We start from the raw sequence: 27,012 nt of genomic DNA, 5'->3' as shown, positions 1-27,012 counted from the left end.
GTATGAAACATACAATTTCAATTAACTCATCTACAAAAACACCAATATGAATAGTTTATTGTTTACATGTAACTCCAAATTTTACTGAGGGTGAGGGAGTCAGGGAAAAGTAAAGAATAAAAATTTTTCCTGACTTGCAGAAATAAAGAGCTTCATTTATCCTCTGTGTCCCCTTCCAAGTCTCCCAGTAAGTGCCTCCTGCTAGAATTAGGAAATGCTAGGTGGGGTTTAGAGAGAAGGGTTGTTACTCTTTGAGATGTTAAACATTTTACATGACTGCAGCACTAGAAACTGCATACAGAGGGGCACAAGGGAGGGAGAAGGACATACATTTGAAAAAAAAATTTAGAAAGATGATTTCACTGTTACACATATTCTATCCACATTGTCAGCAAAGTAAGGCTCTTTTTAAATTATGAAAAGATTTTGTGCATGTTTTCCCTCTAAAAAACATCTGTAAATGATTTTAGCTGTAAAATGTTTCAGGATTGTGAAGAAAACAAAAACGCAAAAGAAAAAAAAAAATCCAAAAAATAAAGACCAGGCTTCCTAAAAAAAAAATAAACCAAAGAAAATCCCTCTAAATCTACAGCAATATTTTAACTGGAAAAAGGTCCATTTTCTCTGGTTCGTCAGTATAAAAGGTTCCTTTATTTATATATATTTCAGTTTTTTAGGATGCAAGTTCATCTTGCTCATCTTCTCATGTATGGTCCATTGAGAGACTGCTTGGGCACCCCAGCAGCATTCATGTAGCTGTGATGGGAGGGGCCAGTGTACATCATGTTTCCATGAGGATTTGGCTGCATAGGCTGCTGGGTATAGGCCTGGCTCCCCATCATTCCCATCTGCATCTGCATAGGATACTGTGCTGTCTGGTTCATGTAGGCAGGGTTACTATGGTAACTGCTGTTCATCATAGGCTGTGTCATTCTGTAGCTGTTCATGGCATTCAGGGTGTTCATATTCATGGAATTAACGTTGTAAGGGGTGGTTGGCATTAGGTTGACTCCCATGTTCATACCTCGTTGAACAGCTAACGTACGAGGACCAGCCTGCATGGCAACTGCGGGTGGGCTGCGGCCGTAGAGCTGCTGCTGGTGTGCAGTTGCAGAGGGCAGTGGTGCTGATTTCGAGCGAATGGAAATATGCCCCTTGACTGGCATTTGCCCCTGCAACCTCTGCGTATGTGGAATACCGATATTGGTAGCAGACATATTACACTGAAGCAGAGGTGAGGTGAGGTTCATGGTGGTGGACGCCAAGTTTGGTGGGGGTGTCATAGTGGCTTGTGCTTGTGGTGTGCCTGCTAACGGATGAGAGGGAGCTAGCTGAGCTAATCCTGTGTTGGATAGAGAAACGCTCGTTGCATAGGAAGTCACAGCAGGAGAATGGCTATAAGGCATGGCATGAGGGTCCATAATGGTGTTTGTCAGCTGCTGCAACTTGGCTAAACTGAATGTGGCTGATGGTTGTGAATAGCTTCCAGCACCAAAATCCCCTGGAATCCTCTCGTAGATACTTATGTTACCAGTGCTTCCTGATTCAGGTATTTCCATGATCATAGGTGCTGGGGTGAAGCTGTTGTTCATGCTACACTGAGACAGTGGAGGTTGCTGCTGGGGTGGAGGTGGGGGCTGTGGCTGCTGTGACTGAGGCTGTTGTGGCTGAGTCGTTGGTTGCTGGTTACTTGGAGGCCTTTCTACTACACAGCTCTGAGGTGACTTGATATTGCAGTTTGCTGCAGGCTGGACAGTGTTTTGCTGCATCATGCTGCAACTGCTGCCAATGTTTGCCATTTGCTGAGTGACAACACAACTGTTCTGAGTGAGGCTGCTAGAAGAGGACAGTCCTCCGTATGAACAGCTGCTCTGGGAAGAGTTATTTCCACAAATGCTGCCTCCCATAGTGGAGTCATAGCTGCTGGGGTTTTCATAATTCTCTGTAGTGCTCTCAATGCTGCCAAGGTCACTGAAGCCACTATCCACCACCTGCTGAGAGTGGTCCGATACTGAAGGCACATCCATCATGGGGCTGGTCTCCATGTTCTGCATAGAGGGTGCGGACAGGGATCCTTGTTCAGGGCTTATCTGGGTGTAACTGCTCTCCAGAGCAGGCACATTTGGGCTGCTGACAGAACGTACAGACTGGCTGGGGTGAGACTGAACAGAGGATATTGGACTGTTGTGTTCTGAGGCCTGGCAATCTTCAACCATTGATATCTGAGGATCCTCCTCAGTCTGGGTGTAACTCTGCAAAGTCTGACAAGCTGCAAGAGTTTCTTCACAGTCCTGGTAAGCTACATCATGCTCATTGCTTTCCTCCTGTGTCAAGGACTGGACTGCTTGAACAGTTTCAAGATCTAGTTCACTATGAGGAATCTCTTCCTCTTCCTTTAATTCAATTAACCCTTCTTTATTACTTTGCTCTTCTTCGTGATCATCTTCAGACCCAGGGACATGCTCTGAGCCCACCGATGTCTCATTGGAAGCCTGCTCTTCCTCAGAATCTGCCTCTGCTTCATCTTTTTCTTTTGCATCTTCTCTACTGCTTGGTAGGCTTGTTTCTAAAAAACATTCTTGCACCTGAGGCTCCTCCTTCACCCCTTCTCTAACAGGCTGTTCCTCCAATTCTTTTTTCTTCACAGACTCCAGATGACCATCATCTTCGTCATCAGCATCATGATCTTCATTTTGATTTGTTACTACTGCAACTTCCTCTTCTTCCTCATGGTCATGCTCAGGTTCGTCTAGTTCTTGCTGTTCTTCTTCTGATTGCCTTTGGTCTTCTAAAACCCGTGGCTTCTCCTCTACTTCCTCTTCTATCTCAGGCTCTTTTACTTCTGGCACTGGACTGCTGTTGCTGTCCACAGGAGAAACTGCTCTTACTTCACTGCTGGTTGTATCTTCCTCTTCTCCCTCTCCTACCTCTTCTGCTTCCATATTCACATCTTCCTCTTTTCCTTCCTCAATAAGAGGCAGCTCTTCTTTCTGCTCAACACTTTCTTCTTTATCTGAAATTTTGGGCTTACGCCCTGGTTTTGAATTAGCTACCACTACATCAACTCCTTCATCCTGGACTGATGGTGGCACCTTCTCCTGGTTCAGTTTAAAACCTGGTTTTCGACCAGGTCTCTTCTTCCAGTGGACTGGTTTTCGGCTTTTCCCTTTTGGCCATCCCTTCTTCTTTTTCATGGGCGTAGAAGCATCTGGCTCAAGTGAAGAATCCTTTGCTTCACACTTTCTCAGCATAGATAATGGTTTCAAAGTTGAGTTACCTGAAAACACAAATTGAAAGATACTGTTCAAACTTTTTGTTTGCCCTGAACATTTATGGAAGCTTTCCCAAGCATTCCCATCATGTTTATCAACTTTATGTACCAATACTAGCTTAAAAATTTATTGTGAAGGGTAACAAGAAGTCAAGGTCTGCTCATTAGCAATCACATTGCACATTACATTTGCAAAGAACACCAACACTTTCAAGATTTTGCATGGTCAAAGCTCTGAGTCTTTAATACGTAATTCAAATTAAACACTAGGTTATCCAATAAAGTCCTGGAAAGACCCACCGCCCTTTACAAATTTTATTTATACAATATGTTCACAAATGAGAACATTCCAGTGTAGGGGAACACATGAAGTTGCAATAAAAGCATGTTTCCATTTAGATCTGTATTTTGTGCATCTGCTGAAGAAAGGAAATATTTCCACTTTTTTCATGGCTTATGCTTTTAAATGCCAATAGAAATACACAGATGACTGAATTTGGACAGATTTATTTTTTTTTTAAATCGGAGAAATCATTAAAAGGAAGCTGAATTTCTCTCTTATCTGACACTTATTTGATGAAGTAAGTTTTGTATTTCAGTGACTTTCCAAACACTAGAACAGGTTCAGAGCTTATACAGCCAGAAAGGAATGTGATCATTTACTGAGAACTTACTGAATACTGTAAGGTATTCCCTGAATTAATTTTGTTTTGAACCTGTCAATTAGGATAGTCAGTGGTAGTTGGTAAATTATTGCAACAGTTAATCATTGACACTAGTTGATATTCACAACTTTACCATCTAAATTTCTGTCTTCAGACACTGAAATTACTTAATCTGCTTTTGTATTAGTTTTCCTTTTATTTGCTAACCAGGAAATCTCTCTCAAATAACAGTTCTCAGTAATCGGTAACAGTAATCTGTAAATTTATCAAGTCAATCTCCTGCCTCTGCTTTCTTTGAATCTATCATTATAGAACATTTGTTCTAGTGTCTTAATCAGCCCATGACTGTTCTTTGAACTATTCCAGTTTATCAATACTCGTCATCAAGTGTGAATGACTGAGTAAAGATAGTCGTAGTAGTTTCACCAAAGCTAAATAAAGTGATGACAGAATGTCTACTCCACTTGAGATTCCCCTCTTGGTATATTCAAGGATCATCTGAATCTCTTTGGCTTTGAGCTAGAAAACCATGCTAATTACTGGACATGACCTTCAAATACTCCCTCATAGACTTTGTCAGTGAATTGCCCTTCACTTCATTTACCAAATCCTCTCTTTTTCTGTCAGCTGCTCCGTTATTTTTAAATCTATCCATAAAATAGCAGTACAGACAGACACACAACCCTGACCAATGTCCCTTAGAATAGAATGGTTCTATTGAAAGAGATGTACAGCAATCATCTTGTCCAACTGACTTGCACTCCACTAATAAAAAGCTGCTTAATTACTCCTTGTTTGCAGCTTGATTTATTTAATATGTATTAGCTTGATTCTGCAACATTTCAGCTTAGGCAAATGGTTTTTGATTAAGTCAAATACCTCTCAAAACACTAAGTAGGTAACATCAATTACCCTTATTAACCAAGCTGTAGTCTTGTAAAAATATATCATTGTCTGACAAATACATTTTTCACATAACAGGGTTCATTTGTATTGAGCAAATAACCCTCCCTGGACTTTGTACTGAGTAATAAGCCAGTCATCCTACTATTTAAATCAGGATGAATGTCTCAGTGATGGGCCTGTAATTAGGTTGGTCATCCCACTACATGCATATAAGATCAATTTCCCCCCAATATTCAGAGTACATTTATTCATATTTCTGCCCTTTCTACCATCTTAAAAAAAAAAAAGTATTGATTCCATGCTATGAATTTCCCAAGAAGAGCTGTTTTAAGTCCACAGTTATGCAATGAAGGTAAAACTAAATAATGTGCTCCAATTAGTTCTCAAAGGTTTCTTAAAACCTAATCATATACTCTTGCCCTTTGCTCAGACAGGCATTTAGCCTAAACATCTCCAATGAGAAGCATTCTGATAAACTTCTGGGTATTAAAAAATGAATTTAAAACAAATACTGAATTCAAAATTCAACAACTCCTTGAAGTCATCCATAAAACAAATATTTGGAATGTGAATAAAGGAAAGAGAGGATCTGCCACAGTAAGCATATCATTGGGCAGGAAGAAAGAAACACTACTTTCATAGTTTTTATTAAAGCATTAACACTTAAGCCCTTCAAAAAAAAAAATCCAACTGTTTAAAAAAAAAAAATAAATTTGCTATTTCTCTTCCCCTTCTTTCACCTTTCCTATCTACTACAGAGGATTAGATTTACCACCTCTTAGATAAAGACTTTTGCTTTTATCTGTAGTCAGGGATTTAATATTTTTAGGAATAAAAGAAGATAAAAAAAAAAAAAAGGAAATGATTGTATAATGGTAGACTCCCCTTATAATAACGTAATATTCAAGGTGTCCAGTCTAGGCTCCTCAGTACAAGATGAACATTGAGCTACTGGAGAGAGCCCAGCAAAGGGCCACTAAGATGCCTGAGAGACTGGAGCATCTCTCCAACGAGGAAAGGCTGAGAGAGCTGGGACTGGAGAAGAGAAGGCTTAGGGCAGGGATTTTATCAATGTGTACAAATACCTGAAGGGAAGGTGTAAAGAAGATGGAGCCAGGCTCTTTTCAGTGGTGCCCAGTGCCAGGACCAGAAGCAGTGGGCACAAACTGAAAGACAGGAGGTTCCATCTGAGCATCAGGGAACACTTCTTTAATGTCACTGAGCACTGGAACAGGCTGCCCAGAGAGGCTATGGAGTCTCCTTCCTTGGAGATATTCAAAAGCCATCTGGACACAGTCCTGAGCAACTGGCTCTTGGTGGCCTTGCTTAAGCAGTGGGGCTGGACAAGATGACCTCCAGTGGTCCTTTCCAACCTCAAGAGACTATGATTCTATGTCTTTTACCATATGCACTTGACACCATCTTCACAAAAGAGTATGGATTTGATCACCACTCAAGATTTCACGTGCATCATTTTTTAGGATACTGAGAAACATATGTACCTGCTGACTCAGTTGCACTTACATGTCAGTGTGCATGAGAGCTTGAAGAGAAGATCCTTACAGTATTCACATTTACAGTAAAATTTATGGGTAGAACTAGGAAAAGCAAAATAATACAGCCCAGCCTATTAGAGAGTTCCATCTTCCCCCTCCCGCAACACTAATCAAGTTGCACAGAATTAGTAGAATATAGAGAGACAAGCTTTATTTGTTTTCTATACCACAGAACACACTGTCTTCCAGAATGCTTAACCCTTATTAAATACTGGCCTCAAATCACCACACCACACTATCCATTCTTACTGTAGCCCTGATAGCAATCAGAACCAACTCAAATTCTCATGAGAAACCAAATTTAAGAGACTGCAATGTTACATTTCAGGGAAATCATAAAACACTTTCAATGCATTGCATCAGCTAGAGATTAAGTTCTCAGGGAAAAATCTAAACCAAATAACCCTTAGTCAGAAAGTTTAAAAAGAAAAAAAGAAAGGGAAAAGGAAATTACAAGCAGGTTTCTGTAGTGATGGGAAAACTTACCAAAAAATCTAAGCTTCCTATAAACATTCCTAACTCATAGTTATGATTAAAATAGTCTAAATCTGAACCAAGTATTAATGACTGCAACACTGTATTTCTGAATTGTCATAAAGCCAGTGCTGCCCCCCTCCAACCAGCTTAAGTTTTTTATCATAAAAGGCCAGCTGTTTATGATGACCGATTATCCCCATGGGCTAACATGTTTAGGTAATTGAAAGTACATTGTATTTTCTCAAAGATCATTATAGTTTTACTATATATGTGCAAAGGCACCTGCATTAAAGATATGAGCAGCCAACGGATACCATTTGATGTCAAGAGCAGCAATACCCTAAAATAGTGTGCTTACTACTTTATTACTTCAGAGGTTCTGACAAATTTGCAGAAGTTCAGAAAAAAAAAAAAGTAACAGAAGTTACACAAGGGAACAGGAAGCACTAAATTACAAGTGGAGAGTAAGAAAGTAAAGTATAAAGTAGGTGAGCAAGAAATTTATCATTGTAGTATATAACGGGTGTGAGTTAAAACACTGGCTTTCCAAATGCCATTTTTGATCCCTGGGCACTCTATGGACTATTTGTAGCCTGCAAAAGACAACACAAAAAATGACTGATGTATTTTATAAAGCAATATATGTGTGTGGAACCCCCTTTAGGGACCCGCATCTCCACCAGAAAACATTCAGAAGAGCCCAAATGAAAGACTGAAAGCCACTTATCTAACAGATCTCCTCTCAACTCTATAGCCTTATTAATGGTGCTGGAGTACCATAAAAATGTATTTCATCAGTAATTTGACCACAATAGAATTAAAAAAACAATGGTATAAGCTGACTGTGCATATATTGCCACTAAGCAAACTTAATGCTGCATCAACATGTGTTTACACTAAATTTACATAGTTACATGCTGCTATAAGGATTTAAGGGTAACTGATGCTAAATGGATAGTATGCATGGCTATAATCATATTGATACTTTATGTATATATAAAATTCTTTCAGTATTTAAGTACTTTTAAAGAAAAGTTCTCCTCTGCTAACCACAGGCTAGTTGAAAGCCATAATTAATTAGTTTGTTCCAGTAACGATTTTTTATTGTGGGATAACGGCACCATACTTCTCCTTCACAGAGTTCTTCGGTTTTATTTGGCTGACTGCTTTGCACTATGTAGACCATCAAGAGAACAGAACATATAACAGCCATAATGAAGATTACTAATGGAGCATCTGAATGATAGATGTTTCTTTTGAACTGTCAGTGCACTCTAAGTAACCAGTTCCACCCAAACAATTTTATTTTACGAACTGAAGGTTCAGAGAATTTTAAGGAGACAGGAAAAGCTGAGAGGCAGGACATGCAATGTGATGAAGAACAGGATCTCAAAAGAGACAATTTATTACTTCTCTTTGTTATGGAAAACTGAGGGCCATTTGTTTTATTTTTGTAAGGAACCCTGCTGCATAGGTTTTTCCAGAATCACAGATACCAATTCCACTAGGAAAGCTGAATCAAAAGGATACCCTGTGATCAGGTCATTGCTAATAAGATAGATAAAAGCACGCACCACATTTTCGTAAGATTGGGAATGCCTGAGGCTGGTTTGACTGGTAATTTATGCCTAACCCTAAATTTTGGCTAGAAGTTACAAGACAAGGTAAGCAGCTTTTTCCATCATGACCTAGCATCATCTGACACTCACTGACACACTATATCAAACTTTCAACAGCATACTACCAAACATACCATTAGTGTCATCAGACTCGTCCTCATCTTTGGACTTCCTCTTAGAAGAGGGTCTATGCCTGAGTGTGTCTGGTGGGGCTAAGTGCCGAAAGTATCCACTGGGCAAAAGTTCATTCTCCTCTTCTTCCTCCTCCTCCTCCTCTTCCTCCTCCTCAATCTCGAATGTAGGCTCTAATCGGGGCATTGGTCGTTCAGAGTCCGAGTCCTCAAATGGTTCATCCAGCACTTCTGTAGTTTCCGAGATTGTTTCAGTGACAACACTGCTGTTGTGGTGCTTACGCTTGCGGACTCGCCTCTTCCGATGAAGAATTGGTTTCTGAAAGTAGAAGGTGGGAGAAGAGAAGACATTTTATCATGTGTAGTAGAAATAAAACACTGATAAATAGAAAACATGAACAGCAGTCAACAGTCTAAGCAGGACCAGAGGGCTCCCCTCCATACTTCACTAGAAATACCGACTGGCAGCTGCCTTCAGTTACACAGATGTTAAATACAATGCAAGATGACCGACTTCCATGAAGACTGCTAGATTGACATTTGTGTAATAGTATAAACTATTTAAACAGCTGAAGCTAACAGCCAATCTGTAACAGCTGAAAGTTCGGAGACACTACAACATAGATGTGAATAGTTTAGAATAAGCTGCAAAGATGATATAGAAGAGAATTTTTTAGTGCAGCATCCCACAAAGAGTGGATTTTCTTAGTCACACTGAATTCACATCTCTGTGGTAAATAATTCCAAAGACTTTATGCTGTGATTTTAGTTGTTCAGACAGCATTTGTGTTTTGCAAGCTTCTTTTAAAAGTAGGACCGTATCTGTTTCTACTTTGCATGACTGAGTAACACTTTAATAACCAATGTGGAAAAATCAAAGGCAGAAGTTAGAATGAGAACCCAAAACACTGAACTACCTCTGATTCAACAAAAGTCACCACTACAAAAAGATAGCAGAAAGCACCCTCCAGACGGAGTTCTGGAACACTGAGCAGATGCTACCTGCATGCTTAACACATACCTCATGAATTGCACAATCCTTCAGAAAGTACCAACACACTGACAAAACAGACTGCACGATATAGTCAGACGCAACAAGAAATAACGCACACACCTTTCGTTTTAATGTTGGCTTGGTGAGAACAGGTGGAGAGCTCGATCGAGGACTCACAGGCTCATCATCTTCCTCTTCACTACTCTCACTAAAACACCTCAGCAGTGCCCTATCACTATCACTGTAGCGGCGGGGTAATCTGTCACAGTCCTCGGGGAATCTACACTTCAGTGGCTCAGTGTTCTTCTTCAACTGCCCTCTCCACCTTTCCATACCTTCGCTGTACCGCCGACGAGGAATTGAGGATTTTTCACCTTTGCCATACTGCCCCTGGGAAACTGCAGATTTTTCCTCATCTTCAGCATACCGGCCTCTTGGGGCTGGAGACTTCTCCTCACATTCACCACATCTTCCTTGCAAGGCCGCAGACTTCTCCTCACAGTCGCTGCACCGGCCTCGTGAGGCTGCTGATTTCTCCTCACATTCACTGCATCGTCCACTTGGAACCACTGTTTTGTCCTCAATTGGCAATACTGGCTCCTTCTCACAAAAGGGCTCCCGAAGTTTTTTGCTCTTCCGGTTCCATCGACCTCTTCGTGATGGCTGACTGTTTGCAGGAAGACTATCCAGGGGAAAAATGTGCTTGTTTGGCCGCGCAGAATTGGCTGGAACAACAATGTCTGGCTTTTTTTCATTCTCTGTAGGTGAGTAAGGCTCTTGCTCTTTCTTGTCCCATGACATAGATTTTACCGTCTGATTTAAATAAAAACAAATAGATTTCACACCTCCTATTTAAGCAAGCATGTCTATCCTGAATTCAATTCCACAAAAGCTTTTGAGCAAGAGGTCAGAAAAGTTTAACAAGACTGACTTTTAAGAACCTGAGAATAACAAAAGAATTGACCTTTAAGAGATTCTAATAGTGCTAACTGGTACTCCTTTCCTCCCAAGTGATCCTGCATCTCAGTTAACTTCCCAACAAGTGACTTCAACGACCCAGTGGCCTGCTGGAATGCAAACATCACCCTGCTACATTCAAACACAGTATTTGTGGAATTTTCAAGAAAGGAGTGAGACAAACTTGAAGCTATTTTTCCCTTAAAATGCACAATTAGGTTAATGTAAATACAGTAACAGCACATAATTTGCCTCAGTATTCTAGTTAGTGCTCATCACCTGATATGAGAGTGCAACCCTCCAAGGACAGCAGCCTAGATTTCAAAAAACTTCACTGCTCTGTGGGCAGTAATTCTAAAGCTCTTAGTGGTATTGCAAAAGTACACAGCAAAAACCTTTGGTGAAAAACACTGAAAGTTTTTGTTGATTCATTTCTATTTATGCTATTTATCACTACAGAAATACTTGGTCCTTCAAACCTAAATCCATTTCAATAATTTGATGAAAGACAGGTTGCTTGAGAGTGGGAGGCAGGTTTTTGTTTGTTAAAATTTTGGTGGTTTTTTGGTTGGTTGGTTGGTTTTGTTGTGGTTTTTTTTTTTTTTTAACACCATCCCTGCCCCCCTCCCCCCAACACATACTGCAAAAATCGTTAAAGGCAGAAAGAGCCTTTTTACTCTTTTCAGAGATGGTCTTTAACCTTTCTCTAGACAATGCCTCAATGTTTTCCCTATTTTTAGTTTCTAATCTGAAACTATAAAGGTACATAAACTAATCATGACTGCACTGCTTTTTATGATTATGCCAAATGCCCAAGCTTAGCATTTGAAATCTTGTTAGCGTTGCCTGCAAAAGCACCAAGTCTAAACTATATACCACGCAGAAGTAATAGATTGACTCTTACACTGGTCTCTGGATCCTTTTCATTCTGCTGTTGTTGCTCTTCATTTTCCCCATCCTCTGTCTCCTCCTCTTCATCTTCAGAGACAACTGAGTTGGAAACTATAACAGGTGTCCAACGCAGACATTCTGCATCCACATCTATAGGTCGGACATTAGTTCTAAGCTTTGCCATATGTTCCTGGATAAGTTTCTCCCGACGAATGATCACAAATCTAAACAGTAATAATACTCTGATCAAAAACAGGCTACATACTGCACATGTTGTCATGTGAAACAGATATATTACAGAAAAATCTGTGTACTGTCAGTGCTGCCATGAATAACTTCAGAGAGGACAGAACGCTCATTAAAATTTTACAATTTGCAGCACCATCAGACTGCCAAGGAAAGCACCTTAAAACTGAGAAAATGTTGTTAAATTCTTTCCACTTCTTGTTAATGGTGAAGCCATGGGTAACATTCAGCTGCAGAGTATCACTTTTATTATGTATTAAATGGACAAGGGGTATGCCATTTGGGGAACAGGAAATGTAAGGTGAAAGATAGTGAATGGTAATAAAACGACTGCTTTAAAAAGTTATAGTCCCACCACCAGAGTGGATTTTATTCAGGTGGCTGGGAGTAATATCATGGATTAAAGTATATAGTGAAACAACAACAAAAAACTGTTCTCAAATAACTTGAAGTTTTCCAAATAAGTTCCAAGTTTAACACAAAACACAACAGAATGCAACCCACTCCCAAAACTGCTAAGTTCTGAATCAAGAATAATTCTACGTACACTTGACTTGTACACTCAGCTGGGCAAGCAGACTATCTCTATTCTATATCCACACACCTCATTTCTCCATATGATGTATCCCACTGTTCAAGCATCCCATGCTAATCCACACAGTTAACGGCATCTTTGAGGGACAGAGAAAAGGGAGGAAACAACTGCCTGCTCAGTGACTGGAAAAAGGAAGAGATTTCCCTCTACAGAAGGGAAGTTGCTGTTCTTTGCTCTGTTTTGTGAGTATGTTAGACTGATTATGCTGAGGGACCCCCAGAGAACACAGCCAAGAGACCAGCTTGCCTTCTCTCACAGCTGCAAATTACTCTGAAGTTCCACAGCTGCAGAGCTACACAGCTGGAAATCTGATCCATCTGAACAATTCTTGCATCACACATGAGCATCATAAATCTCTACAGCCAGTATTTGGACATTTAAGTCTTAAAAAAAAAAATCAAGCCTATTATATGTGACTTGCCTCCAAACACCATTAAATTTCATTCAAATACATCTGAAGCTATTTGGAAATACAACAGGACTGCTGTACTCACTGATCACTACGGAAGTCAAGCATTCGTAGGTGATGCAGAGTGGAAGTGATATCTTGAGGGCAGATTCCAGTCAGCTTACTCAATTTCTTGATGCTTAATTGCTTGTCACGTTGATGATAAAGGCACTCCAATATTACACTTTTCCAGTAAGCCATATATGAGAGGCGCCCCAGGTCTGATAGGGGCTTCTCTGGTGATCCTGCTTGACCCTCACGCTTTGAAAGTAAATAGCCTAAAGATACACAAGAAAAAAAAATTTAAAAAATTAGCATAGCTTCCTTTCCACCCCAACTTCTACAAAGGCATTTTTCCAGAAAGTAGCTGAATGCTGCCTATGAAATATAGATAATAATTCTGAAGGATACACTGAGTGCTCTAGCCAATTTTTTTGGTTTTGATCATAGAGCATGCGATTTCTAAACTACATTGCCATCAGACATTGGCCATGGGCAATGCCACGAGATGGCAGCAGTTGCGTACCTAGAAACTATAGTAAGCCTGCAGTACATAGACCGTCTGCCGAGTATCTTCCAATTGCAATAGCAGTTTTGAAGATGACAGAGGGAAAACATATTTTAGCCATTTAAAAGTAATATGGACACAATTTTCTTGAAAATTCTCTACTGTCAAACTTCAGGACCATACTGCAGAGTACCAAGCTCCATCTGCAGAGGCTTAATTAATTTAAGACTGTGATACACTGCATAGGTTCAATAAGACCAAGAGGTTATGTCCTCCCCAATATCACAAAGGGGGGAACCAGCTGACAAATGTGTGTTCTCACTGCTGCTCTAATATAGCCCACATTGGTTGATTCCTCAAGATACATCACTGAGTTCCTTTGTTTCACCAATATTTTCAGGACAATACTTATCTACATAAGGATATTTACCAGCAAATACTGGGTTTTTCCTCTGGACATTAGCTTCAAAATTAGCGTGTCCACAGGGAGGGCTATATTAGATTGTACTCAGCATAGTAAGACAGATATAGTTACAGTGGCAAGTTTGCCCGTGAACTTGCTGAGATCCATGTACAAATCTGAGAATTGTTCCAATATTCAGAGCCTAAGTAGGTCTGGTTTTGTTGCTCTCAAACCTAAATTAAAACATAACTATGACTACCATTTCCTTAACACACTCATTCACTTAATCAAGGTGCAGAAGGTTTCAACAGACTGTGCAGTTTTAAGGTTGTCTTTCTGTAGAAAGAACTACATACACAAGGCAAGCTTCTGTTAAAAACACTATACTGACACATGCCTATAGTTTCCACCATAAGTTGCTTACACAGGAAACGTGAGAATTAGGGGAAAAATGATCAATTTGTCTTTAGAACTGAAGTCTTCCAACAACAAGAGCAAACTGTGAAGTTCAGATGACTTTGTGAGCTTTAGAATCCTTTGTCCTCAGATTTTTTTTAATTTGAAAAATACCCTCTTCCACAGTTAAGCCTTTCTTTGAAATATGAAAAGACAAAGACTAAAAAAAGTGAAGAAAAAGTTCCTTACTGAAGTCAATTAGGAACCTGCCATAGCCCTTACGCTGGTATTGCGGAAGAATCATTATACAGGAAACATTGTATTTCTGTTGGCAGTGTTTTTCCTGTTGGAAAAAGGCAGCAAATTAATTAAATAAATAACAATAAAGAAGACCATAAGAAATAGTAGAAGTCCTTCTGTACAAGTCCCTAATTACTTCTACAGCAAAAACTGATAGAAAGCGACTAAGTTTCCTAGGAGCAACAATGTAAATGGGTCAAGGAAAGACTTCAAAAGAAAGAATAATACTAAAACTCTTATTAACATCATTTCAGTTCAGAAAAACAACAAGAATGAAACCTTGACATAACTACCACCTTCTGCTTAGATACAATAAAGAACATGGGCTGCATAGCAGATAAAGCATAAATCTGAAGGCAACTAAATTCACTGGAAAAGATTGCAGTATTCCAGTGAATCTTTAAATGTTACAACCATAAGATACTAAAATCCAATCTCAAATCTGCTGTTCTGAAATCTCAAATCTTCAGTTCTGAAGACTGAAAGAAAAAGCTTCAAATAAAGCTATTTAAAAATCAGTAAAACAATTAGAGATAAAAGTCTTAAGAAAAGGCCTATCTGAAATCTTGGCCCTGTTTGGTCAAAAAAATAAATGTTTTGAAATGAGGTGCAAAATTGCCAAACTTGTTTGAAAAGCAATGTATTTACAGAAGGAAAGACAAGATAGAACTACTTGGTAACAATGTTAATCTCTCAACAGTACTACCCATCACCACCAAGAGTAGGAATTCATTTGAAGAGTTGGTTGGGCTTTTTTTAGCTACTAGCTGCAGTACAACTTCGTTAGAGAATATATGCTGTTCAACATTATGAGAAAACTTGGTTTTATTGGTGTAGCTGGTGATCTCTGAATGTAACACAAAATAAAATCTGGTTGCAACAGATGTCTATACCTATATCACATAATGTATTATATAAAATGCAAGGGCCTAAATTACAACAATTTAGACTCTGAAGCAGCACTTCTGACCACAGCAAATGTAGTTTCAAGTCTGAAGTACTCAAATACTTGCCTTGGAAAAGTAGCCAACAAGGTGACAGCCCTTGACGTCATTCTGTGTCAGCACGTAGAAAAGAAATGGCTCCACATCGTAATAGAGAGTCTTATGGTCGAGGAAGAGTTTGGCTAACAAGCACAAATTCTGGCAGTAGATAGTGCTGACATTGCCATCAACCTTACAGAAATGAGGAAAAGTTTTGTCACTCCATTTGCTGTTATGTAAGGACATGCTTCATCTGGGTATCCCTGTATGTTTGAAATGTCTAACATGAGAGGAAGACTTCTCTGTCACAGGTAGCACCTCAAAGGACTTAGAAGTTCCACAGCATAAAGGCTGTGGTCAAATCACTCTTACATTCACTAGCTTAAGAGAGAACTTAAAATTCACTTTCCTAAAATGAAAAAGCATTTTTACAAAGCGAGCCTTCTTATCAGTTTGATGGATGAATAATCTATACATGAGGTCAGCTCCCACTGTTTGCTTGTAGTTCTTCACTCTCAGCAACTGAATGTTTCAAAAATGAAGATCTTTAGGGCTATGGAAAACTTATCACACAATTGTGTGTTAAAGACCCTATTTTACAGACAAAAGTGAGTGGCTTAGTTTTCTAACTTACCTCAAAGACTGAAATACTGTTTTTTCTGTAAATTTCATTGGCTGGAGGATGAAACCAGCCACATTTTTTCATATGCTGTTGGAGAATAGTTCTGCTTTTCATATACTTTAGGCAGAATTCACAAAGGTACAACTTGGGAAGCCTGTAAAGATAAAGAAAGATCAGAGACTTAAGATAACAAATTTCTGTATAAAATTCCTCACTCCTGCAGATGGAGAACTTGATGAAAACAAACCCAGTATATACTGACCTTGGGTATGTGGTTATCAGGGCAAAATCACCTTACCATACTTAAAGTCACAGCACTTACTTATTCTGTAATAAATGCATATTAAAAAAAATGTACTTCATGCCCTGCATAACTTAAAAATGTAAAAGTAATTACATCAGAAGAAACACATGCCTCGATCAAAATCATAGAAAAAAAATAGCAAAACCCTCCAGTTTTGCACTAGTGATGCTAGGATGGATTAGAAAAATGGTTCCTATTCTCTCCCTTCCTTCCTCCTAACAGACAGCTGTATGTACCCCTGAGCAATGGGTCACAACACCATCTATCTGTTTGCTTTAAAACCATTTTACATATTACATTGCCATGCAAATGTCCTGATATAGTGGTGATTTAAATCCATTTACATACTCTAGCTTGGGCAGGGATGCTATGTTCAGTTACCTTCAATGCTAAACAGTAGAATAAGTAGTTTTATTTCATTTTCTTACTCTAGTTATGGCCCTTAGAAGTTATTCCTCTTTCTGAATCAAGTTAAAGTTCGGAGAGTTTGCAGTTTAGACAATTCGCAAAGTTCTTAAGCAAGAGAACATCAAAACAACTATACATGCATCACAGCAGAACAGTATTTCAGATGCTAAAACGTGTAACATTAAACATTTCTTCTTTAGCTGTGATGAACTACATATAGCATACAAATAATACATTAAAGTAATTCCTGTGAAATTTCTATTTATTTTTCTCTTTCGACTCCCATAGATAGTATACAGCCACTTCTAATCAAATCATTTAACGGACAGTTAACATCCTATTCCCTAAACAAATTTATTATTTTTTATCATGAGGAGTGCTGCAGTTGATTTGCTGGAGGGAAGGGATGGCATCCAGAGGGACCTTGACAGGCTGCAAACCTCATGAAGTTCAACAAGGCAAAGTGCAAGGTCCTGCACCTGGGCTGGGGCAACCCCTAGTCTCAATACAGACTGAGGGATGAAGGGACTGAGAGCAGCCCTGTGGAGCAGGACTTGGGAGATACTGATGGATGAAAAACAGGACAAGACCCAGCAATGTGCACTTCCAGCCCAGAAAGCCAACCATATCCTGGGCTGCATCAAAAGTAGAGTGACCAGCAGGCTGAGGGAAGTGATTCTCCCCCTCTACTTCATGCTGGTGAGACCCTCCCTGCAGTACTGCCTTCAGCTCTGGGGTCCTCAGCACAAGACATGGACCTGTTGGAGAGAGTCCAGAGGAGGGCCACAAAAATGATCCAAGGGCTGAAACACCTCTCCTATGAGGACAGGCTGAGAGAGTTGGGGTTGTTCAGCCTGAAGAAGAGAAGGCTCCAGGGAGACCTTACTGTGGCCTTTCAGTACTTAAAGGGGGCTTATAAGAAAGACAGAGAGAGACTTTCTACCAGGGCCTGTAGTGACAGGAAAAGGGGCAATGGTTTTAAACTGAAAGAAGGTAGATTTAGATTGGACAGAAGGAAGACATTCTTTATGATAAGGGTGGTCAGACACTGGAACAGGTTGCCAAGAGAAACTGCGGATGCCCCACCATTGGAAGTATTCCAGGTCAGGCTGGATGGGGTTATGTGCAACCTGATCTAGTGAAAGATGTCCCTGCTCACAGCAGGGGGGCTGCACTAGATGGTGTTTAAAGGCCCGTTCCAACCCAAACCATTCTATGATACCACATGTAAAGAACTAATGTAGTCTGAGAGTCAGATACTCTAATCACTTACATGCTTAGTAACAGCCCAGTACTGGGTCATTTAGCTGAGGCTGCTCCCTCCTCAGAATGTGGAATATGTCAGTTCTTTGGGAATCCATCTAACCATATACTCCTGTGGCAGTGTGAATGCTCACAGCATATTTAAGTTGTTGCAGAGAGCTTATCAACTTTTTGACTCGGCCTAAAAAGACCTTAAGACATCTGTTAACTACCATGAAAAGTATCCGGATTACATGTACTTTGCTTCTGTCCTACACTGAGATAGAATCTTCTTAAGATTTCTATGCCTGCTGGAGTACAGCTTTCCCATAAACACTGAAGCAGAACTAAGGAGAAAAACGTTCAGTCATACCTCGAGTATTCCTGTGGATATGGGGAGGAGTACCAGGTCTGGATTTCATACTTGCCAAATTCAATGACAGAAGGGCATCGGACTTGTGGATCAGGAGGCCCAGTCACCCCTACTTTCTATGCAAGGGGAAAAAAGAAGGTTTCATGAATTTCCAAATGAAAGACTTCTAAACTGAAATAAATTAAAACATTCCTATCGTCACAGTCCATCCTATTCAAACTCTCAGAGAATTAGGAAGATGTAGACGTTACCTTCTGACACTAAAAACCAGTAGCAGTCACACTTCAAGCAAGCATGTGTTTCACAAAAAGGAAGAATTAGTAAACATTGTCATGCCACATACCTCCACTACCTTTCACACTGTTGCACGTTGTAGTTTTAAATATGAGTTAGTACACAGTAAAATGTAATACAATCTTTTTTCAATCCCATTGCTATTTCCTGTCTTGTTATTTCAATAGCCAAGAACAGAAACACATAAACTGCTCCAGAGGTTAAGATCTAGAATATTCAAGTATCTAACATAATACATCAGTGTCTTTCCAGCTCCGAGACTACACGTACTACTGTGAATGTAGGATCTACCAAAACAGTATTCAGGTACGGCTACTTGCTTATCATCACGAGTGCAGAATACTTAAAGAAAAACTTCAAACTATTTATTAGAAGGAAAAAAAAAAAAATAGAGTATTTTTAAATTACTTATACAACCTTTATTTCCCCTGTCTCTCCGGTAGTAACTATATTCTATGGGAACTAAAAATAAGGGAACTAAATGCTCTGCTTTCAAAACAAACAAATGCTTTGTCAATTTATGAAGATGTTCTCTGAAGAGACTGTCACTCACACAATTAGAAATCCAAATATTCCCACTGCCCTTGCGTTATCATATGAATCACTTGGACTGCAAAGCTATTAATAAATGAAACCGCGTTTCATGCAGGAGGTCAGAAACTAATGTGAAGAGTACCAGCAAATTACCTACATGCAAATTTATGCTAGCAGAATGAAACAGCTATACCCAGGACAATGGTTTAGGGTTTGAAAGGCTAACATTCACAATTAACATTTTTCTAAGTTTCCTAAGTGGGACTGGTATAAGCAGAAGTCACCTCAGAAACTAATCCTAGGCATAAACACTTTAAGGAGCTCTATCTAGCTGAAAAAGGACAGTAATCTCCTATGAAAATATTTAATCCAAAAGCTCCAAACAGAGCCATCAGTAACTGATTCATGTCTCCTTCTATTCTTACTCAGAAGATAAACAGAGTATTTCAGTAGTCAGCCAAATAAGGTCTTAGAGATTACTACCTGCGTATGACCCACAACCACTTAATTATTTCCCCCTCAGTTTACGAATTTATTCCTTAGGCTTCTCCTTTCATTTTAGGCTACCTACTAGGACAGAAACTAGATAAGAGAGCAAATTTATCTTACTTCAACTCAAAAGCTAGATTTAATAGGAACAAAATCCCTACTATGCAAGACAAATAATTAAGACAATACTATTAAATAAGCACGATCTTGAGCGCTAAAAGCTTTTGCTATTTGTGAGGATTCCATGAGGAAAGGAAAGCACGACTTCTGCATTTTTGGTAACTGATACAAGGTTGCATGCAACACAAGAATTTCACTCCTTGGCAGAACTAATCACCAGAAGAGCAGTTTATGAAGGCATCTCTTTATAGCTATGATAATCTATAGTTAAGCACCTCCTGCACTGTAGTTTCAAAGGAATCACTCCTATCACCCAGTACAACAGGTCAATAACAAACTCAACTATCAGAGGCATCTGACAAGTCTAAAGGAAAAAAGAGTAACATGCACTTGCAACAATGAGTCCTGCACCTCTGCCTTCTTTCCAGAAAAAAATCCCTCCTCCAAAGGAATGCCCAACATACAGAGAGACCCAGCTCCCTTACAACTGTTTACACATCACAGTTATTAGAAGAAAGCCTTCAACAGCAGACTACTGCTTTAGCCTCTATGCTAGCTGCAGGCAGCTCTAAATTACTTTCTTCTTGAACATTTAATACACAGTATCTTTTCCTCAGGTCACTCAAAAGCCTTTGATACCTCACTCTATTTCCAATTTCTTTGCTGAGGCAGTTAGCTCAGTGTACATGCGCAGGGTCTCTGTATCACCTGCATCACAACTCCGGTCAACCCTTTCCTCACCAAAACCAACCAACCCAACTAGCCAGTCTAAATTTAAAAGTATTTGATCTACAACAAGTATTTTCCCCATAGGGCTGTGTGTGTGTGTGAAATCCCTCCAAAACTTGCTCCATTGTCTAAGCAGATGTTTGGAGATTAGTATTTTCTCTATTCTGGGTATATTTCCACAGACTTCATTTCAGACATTCAGTTATTTTTCTAAAACATAATTATGGTCACAAGCTGTAGTCTCATGTGCGACTTGCTCAATGATGCGCATGCTGAGTTTTTTTTAAATCAATCCTGTAACAAAGTTTGAAATAACCAGTATTGTATTTGCACCTCAATGAAAGAGTTAACTGCACTTCATCTTAGTCTGCTTTATCACATACATAGCATAGTCTGGTCTTATCACAATTCATTGCTCATTAACTTTTTGGGTACAGAGACTATATTTAGTACAGTGTAATTAAATCAGTCTATGACAGAATCGTAGGTAAATAGAAGTCAAATACCTGGAGAAGTTTAAAAGGACAGTTATACTTAGTGAAGCACTGTTCATGGAAGTCACTGCATAAATTCAATTGACCCTTTTGGATTCAGAAGGAGTTAAGTCATACAACCATTCAAGTTATTGAAATGTACAGACAGATACACATACACATATACTACACATGTGTATACGCACATATATGTGCCTACAGACACACACAGTAACGCTCTATCCTGTTCCATAAGGAGTTAAAGTATCTAGAAAAAGAATGTTTTAATTAGCCATAGGTCCTATGTGACCAATATGCCTAGCAAGAGTCCCATATTTTATTAACAGTCCACATGTTTTACCAGCTATTTAACAGCTCTATGTGCTGACACAACTAAAGCAACAGCCCTCAAGGTTTCTAGATGCCCAATTTAACCTCTTACGCTCTTATGCTCCCTTTTATATTATACTTCAGCTCTCTTGAGGCCAGTTCCCCATTACTCTCAAGCAGCAGAAACAACACACAATAGCTTCTATGACAGACTGACTCATCTCGAGTCTGTATTTCTTGCTGTTTTTTGTTGCTGGGTTGGGGTGGGTTTTTTGGGTTTGTTTAAATTTCTTTTACAGGTTTGGTAATTAGTGTCAGACACTGTAAATTTAACTTTACCTGCAGTGCTTGTTCCTGAATATCTCTAAACAACTCCATGTCTTTCTCAGTTAAGACATCCTGGCTCCCAAAAAAACGCTCCTCATTTTCCTGTTTTCCATCCCAGCCATCCTGATTGTCTGTAAACAAGAGAGAAAATTGTCTTCACTTACATTTACAAAAGAGTATTTCCTTTTTAGTGCAGTGACAAACGTCTTCTGGCTATATTCAGACACTGCGCCAAGTTTTTTTTAATGGGATTTTCTATTCAGATTTGGGACCACAAAGGAAGAACCAGTTCTGGATTTGTGACCAGGTAAGAAGTACTGTCATATATTTAATCAGGTCCAAAACTCACCACTTAAGACATGCATAGTATCACAAAAGCATTTGTTACAATGAGACAGTTTTGGATAAACGGCTTACCACTATGCCCATTTCTCACAAACAAGGATCACAACTATTTAAATGCCCTGTCTGGTGCAACCAAAACCAGGATGCTTACCTTCATCACTCAAGAAACACCTCTTCCACAGAAAAAGCAAACAAAACCCACAAGACACTTCACCTCACTCCCAAAGCATTAAAATACATTATTGTTCTTCCAGCACCAGCCAGGCTAATGCAGGTAACTATTCTGAAGCTGTAAACCTTGTATGTTATTGTGGAATATTTTCCACTGCTTGCTTAGGAACAACTCAAGCTATGAAACTATTCAACAAGACTGTAAAGACCTAAATACAGAGATTAAATCAAGGTCCAGTCATAGATTAATGTCTTAAGCTAGAAAAGAAAACAAGGAAAGTAGAACTGCATTCAAAAGAAGAGATGCGCTCCAGCAGGAAGGTGCCAAACTGCATGAAGCAGGCTCCTCTATGGCTGAGGATATTAAGAAACATTTGTATGCAAGTCTACATCACAGATCAGAAACTCATGGGTAAGACTGGTTTTAATTATGTTTCTCATTTCATACTTCTACCTTGCTGTTCTTATTATCATTAACCAATCCCTATGTTACTTCTTTCAAATGTGACATGATTTAGCACATTTCCTAAGGTTATCTGCAAGCCCCTCATTGCCAAAGGGCATTTTTACCTCACAGTAATCATTTAATCCCTCATCACACCTTGCCATCGTATATAGAGGCAAAGGTCTCTAGGATTGCTTCTTTCTTCCAACTGGTATTCCACGTCAATGCACCAAAAATAACTGTATTTGCGTGTTAACTTTCAGCTCTAAGTTTCCAGTCTCTAACAATTCTAGTCACTTCAACATCCTAGCCTTTGAACATTTTTTCGGTGTACAGGATACTTACATTGGCAGGGTGAAAAATCTTTACCTGTGGGCCACTCTGAAGTGCTAGATTTCCTGGTACCCTTTTTCCTGATCCTATACTGCTGAGAATAGTCTACCACTTCCCCTCGAGCTTTTCGTCCATCAGGGGAGGGAGTGAAGAATTTAGTAAGGCCATCTATAAGCCCTTTGGTTTTCTTGTTAAACTTCAAGGTGGTGCTGCTATCTCTGCAGAAGTCCAAGACATCTGTCTGCTCCAGGTATCCTTCTGATGATGCTGACTGGCTGGACAGGGTGATCTTACGCTTCCGACCCCGTCCAGGGCCAGTTCGAACTTTGCTGAAAGGGCCTTTTGATCTAAAGAATAAGTAGGGGAAACATATCGTGAGAAGATTTGGTAAGGTGGTTTGTTTTGGGTTGCAAAGTGGACTACCATCTTCCCTACTCATTTATCAATCACACAGAAGCTAAATGTGAACTGAAGAATTTATTATTAAAGGAGCAGTCAAGAGCCTGTGTACCCTTATAGGAGCCAGGATTCTAAACATCTCAGTAGAAGTACTATACTACTTTTCTCCACACTGAACATTATGTACAATTAATTTGAGTATAAACAATAGATTTTCACCGAATTTAATTCAACATTAAATTTTAAAATCAGTGGCCAGAATGAATACATTGCACAGAAGGTTTCGATTCATGCAGCCACTAAACATCTACACCTGTCATTTGTCCAAATTTTCATATTGATTGGAAATTGTCATAAGTACTACACAGAAAGTTAATGTATGCAGGACACGCACATTTGCCAAGAACCTATGCCACCGATAGTCGTCTTAGCAGAAAACAATGTTGATCTCCAACCAGGTGCCATCTTTCAGGCTGGAAATTTTAAAACTCTTTAAGACAACTGAGTATTTAACACTTCTCAGAGGGATTGTCCTAGACCAGCTGCTGTTTGAGGAAGCTGTTTTTAGATACATTTTTTGCAGCTACAGAGGATAGAAATAGGCTGCTTTTTCCTAAAAAGACAAACTAAGCATCTGTACATAATTCTGTGGATATATTCTGCAAGTGAAATGATGGAACAAAGGCAAAAAAATGTGAATAAATCATGAAATAAAAATTAAAAGAGACAAAACAGCAATAGCAGATAGCTAGCTTTCCTTTTGCCCCTCTGAATTTTACTGGGAGTTCCTCTAGGCAAAGGTATCATACAGACTGAAAAAAATTAGGATGTTTAAGAGGGACATTCTCTCTACATTTTTATAAGCATTAAACTTACTAAGTTTTTTTTTTCCAGAACATCCTCTGGTGCTATTGGCTAGAATCAAGTGGCAGTTCAACTTTTTTTTTTTTTAAGTCGATCTGATGCCCAAACCAGAAGTTCTTATGACATGCTCCTTCAATGTTTTGTCCCCTGCAGTCAACAGTGCTGTATCACAACAAGCACTGCACAGCAATCTTAATTGAAGGAAATTGCTCTGGCTGAACAGTTATCCAAAGAATTCCCGCCCACCCAAATCCAATTCCCTGATGACTGGCTGCCCCACAACCACCATGACAAGGCCACACAATCTGTCCCAGCACAATAGAGCACTCCACAAATGCAGAAACATGTGGAATGGAAGGAGAAAGGGGCCAAATATTTTCCGGCATCAGTGTCAGATTAAATATATGTCAAACAACAACTTCACATGCTTTATTGTAGATTACTTAGTTTCTCTAAACATCAGAAAGGGTTCTTGAGAAATGCAAAGCAAAACAATTATGCTGGAAGAAGCAGCCATCCAGCAAAATAGATTTGACACAAACAGCAAAATTAATCTATGACTATAAGGAACAGTTCAAAACTAAATAGTAAGTTATTACAAAGAGTCAAAAATCCAAGCAAAAAGAAGCACTAAGATTACTTCTAGTCTTTCACAGGACTCTTCATAAATTCGGTATTAAAGACTAACAAAGCGCTCTTCATTGTAAAAGAAATCTTGTCACAGCATAGACCAGACACTTCAGAAATACCGACTGCCCTACAGAAGCTCACACCTTACTCCTCCTTACAGAGAAACTTACGTTGTATTTTGATTCTTTAACCTGTTTTTGGGACGTCCTATTGGGTTAGCATAGCGTCGTTTTATCTGTGCTGCCTTCTTGTGTAAAAGTTTTCTTCCTTTCTTCCGTGGCCGACATATCTGACATATCCACATACCTGTAAGACACAAGTCCTCATCACTGAATGCAAGGGACATCTATATAGCACAAAAAGGAGAATTACAGGCCCAAGGCCTTCTGACTGAAAGGGTAGGAACAGCACCAAAGGCCCCAGTTATCACATATACGTGTAAGAAAAAGAATGTGTACATTCCAGCAATCTAAACTCAAGTCCAGTTAATTTCCCATACCTCCCTCCCCAGATATACTTCCCACAACCATGCAGGAAGTCTCTTCAATTTGTGGCACATTATCAGAAAATCCTAGAAAGTAACACATTTCATTATCCCATATTCTACATATGACTGCCACACTTCCAACTACCTTCTATAGGAAAATTTTCTTCTAAATGCTGAGGAAGAATCTTCCATAGATAACCTGATTTCTGATAGAAAAGAGAAGTTTGGTTGTACTCCAGGATTCTGTACTGTCCAAAAGAGATACGACTTCAAGAACTTAGAAGTCTGTCTCTTACTTTTGTACAAGGCCATTCATTCAAATGGAAGATGAACATTTTAATCTGCAAGGATCACTTCTATTGCCTCAAACCTCAAAGATTTTTTTCAAAATCCTTCATATACAGTACTGTACAGGAAGCAGGAGACAGTGGAAAATCCAGATGCGAAGCTCTAAATTTTTCTAATTTCTATTTTTTAATACTTGAAAGGCAATGTTGTAAAGAACAAGGTAAATGTAGATAAAAGGACCAAAATCTGTGGAAGCACTTTCTTTCTACCCACTGATCTCTTCCAACATCATCTTTAATTACCCTTTTCATCACAAAGTCCTCACCTTTTGGCATCCTGGTAAGAGGGGGGTCACAGCACTCCATGTGAAAGCCACGGTCACATGAGTCACAAAACAGCATGTTGTCCTGTTGAAGACAGATAAAGTTAATCTCTCTTTTGATATGCATCAGCATCAAGCCCTCTATTAATTTGTCACCATCTCAGAGAACATGCACGTAGTTTTCAACTACAGATATACCACAGTATTTCATAAGTCTCAGGAAAGACTACCCAACCCAAACAAAAGCTGCAAATATTTGACTCTAGAATGATTTTATTTTGTAGTTTAAGAGAACATCCACAAGACTGATCCTCTTCACTCAGTCCATATTCCACTGTACTCACAGCATTTTTGCCCTGATCTCGACAGGAACTGCATGTTTTGCACTCAATACACTGCCATCGCAAGGCCTTCACTCGAACTGTCAACTCTGGAGAGAACTTTAAACAGGACGGATGACCTATATAAAAAGGAGAAAATCATGGCAGTAAAACCATTCCACTATTGTTAATGTTCACAGATAGTGCACAGAGAGATTACTTCATCAATTACATTCCCATGCAGAATTTTGGTCATCCAGATACTCCTATTTCTAGGTGCTTCTATTCTTATCTACTTCTAACACAAAACCAATATCCTACATAGCAAGTAGCAGATCCACATACAAAAGAACATCAAGATAATTTTTCATAACTGAATTGAGAAACATGATAAAAGTGGTCATCATTACCACATTTTTAAAGAAACCTCCAGGAGCCAAATGAACTATTTGTGTCAGGTTAACTTAACTGCCTCCCCTCTGGGAGCATAAGATTCAGCTGAACTAAATGTATTATATGCCATAGATGCATACTCCTCATATGTATGGGTCAGCAGTAGTCACTATAATAGACTTCTCTGTCTCAAGTGGCAAGGTTTTTATTAGATGCGTACTCCTCATATGTATGGGTCAGTAGCAGTCATTATACCAAGCTCGTCTGTCTCAAGTGGATGGATTATTACTAGCAGCACTGCAAATGGTCACCTACCACTGTTGCCACAGTCAGCACAAGAGATGAGCTCTTCAGGTTTCTTCTCCCGATTTTGCTCTTTTGTACCAAGGCAGAAACTGCAAATTGGAATTGGTTCAGCAACCGG

At 39.3% G+C, this 27,012-nt stretch overlaps 1 protein-coding gene across 1 annotated transcript; it reads right to left on the bottom strand.

The window, feature by feature from the left end:
- On the bottom strand, window positions 1–27,012 carry KAT6A (K(lysine) acetyltransferase 6A; the record flags this gene model as incomplete). Its single annotated transcript, XM_009704299.1, has 15 exons — window positions 1–3,277; window positions 8,629–8,944; window positions 9,740–10,432; window positions 11,481–11,691; window positions 12,803–13,034; window positions 14,313–14,406; window positions 15,377–15,538; window positions 15,981–16,122; window positions 18,296–18,411; window positions 21,604–21,722; window positions 22,922–23,232; window positions 24,949–25,084; window positions 25,879–25,960; window positions 26,220–26,335; window positions 26,904–27,012. Coding segments are annotated over 15 exons (5,421 nt in total), but the record flags the coding sequence as incomplete, so codon positions are not given.

This window comes from Cariama cristata, unplaced genomic scaffold (genome assembly GCF_000690535.1).
Source record: "Cariama cristata isolate BGI_N322 unplaced genomic scaffold, ASM69053v1 scaffold8647, whole genome shotgun sequence".
NCBI lineage: Eukaryota > Metazoa > Chordata > Aves > Cariamiformes > Cariamidae > Cariama > Cariama cristata.
The sequence above is the reverse complement of the archived record's forward strand: the minus strand, read 5'-3'. Positions and strand labels throughout refer to the sequence as shown.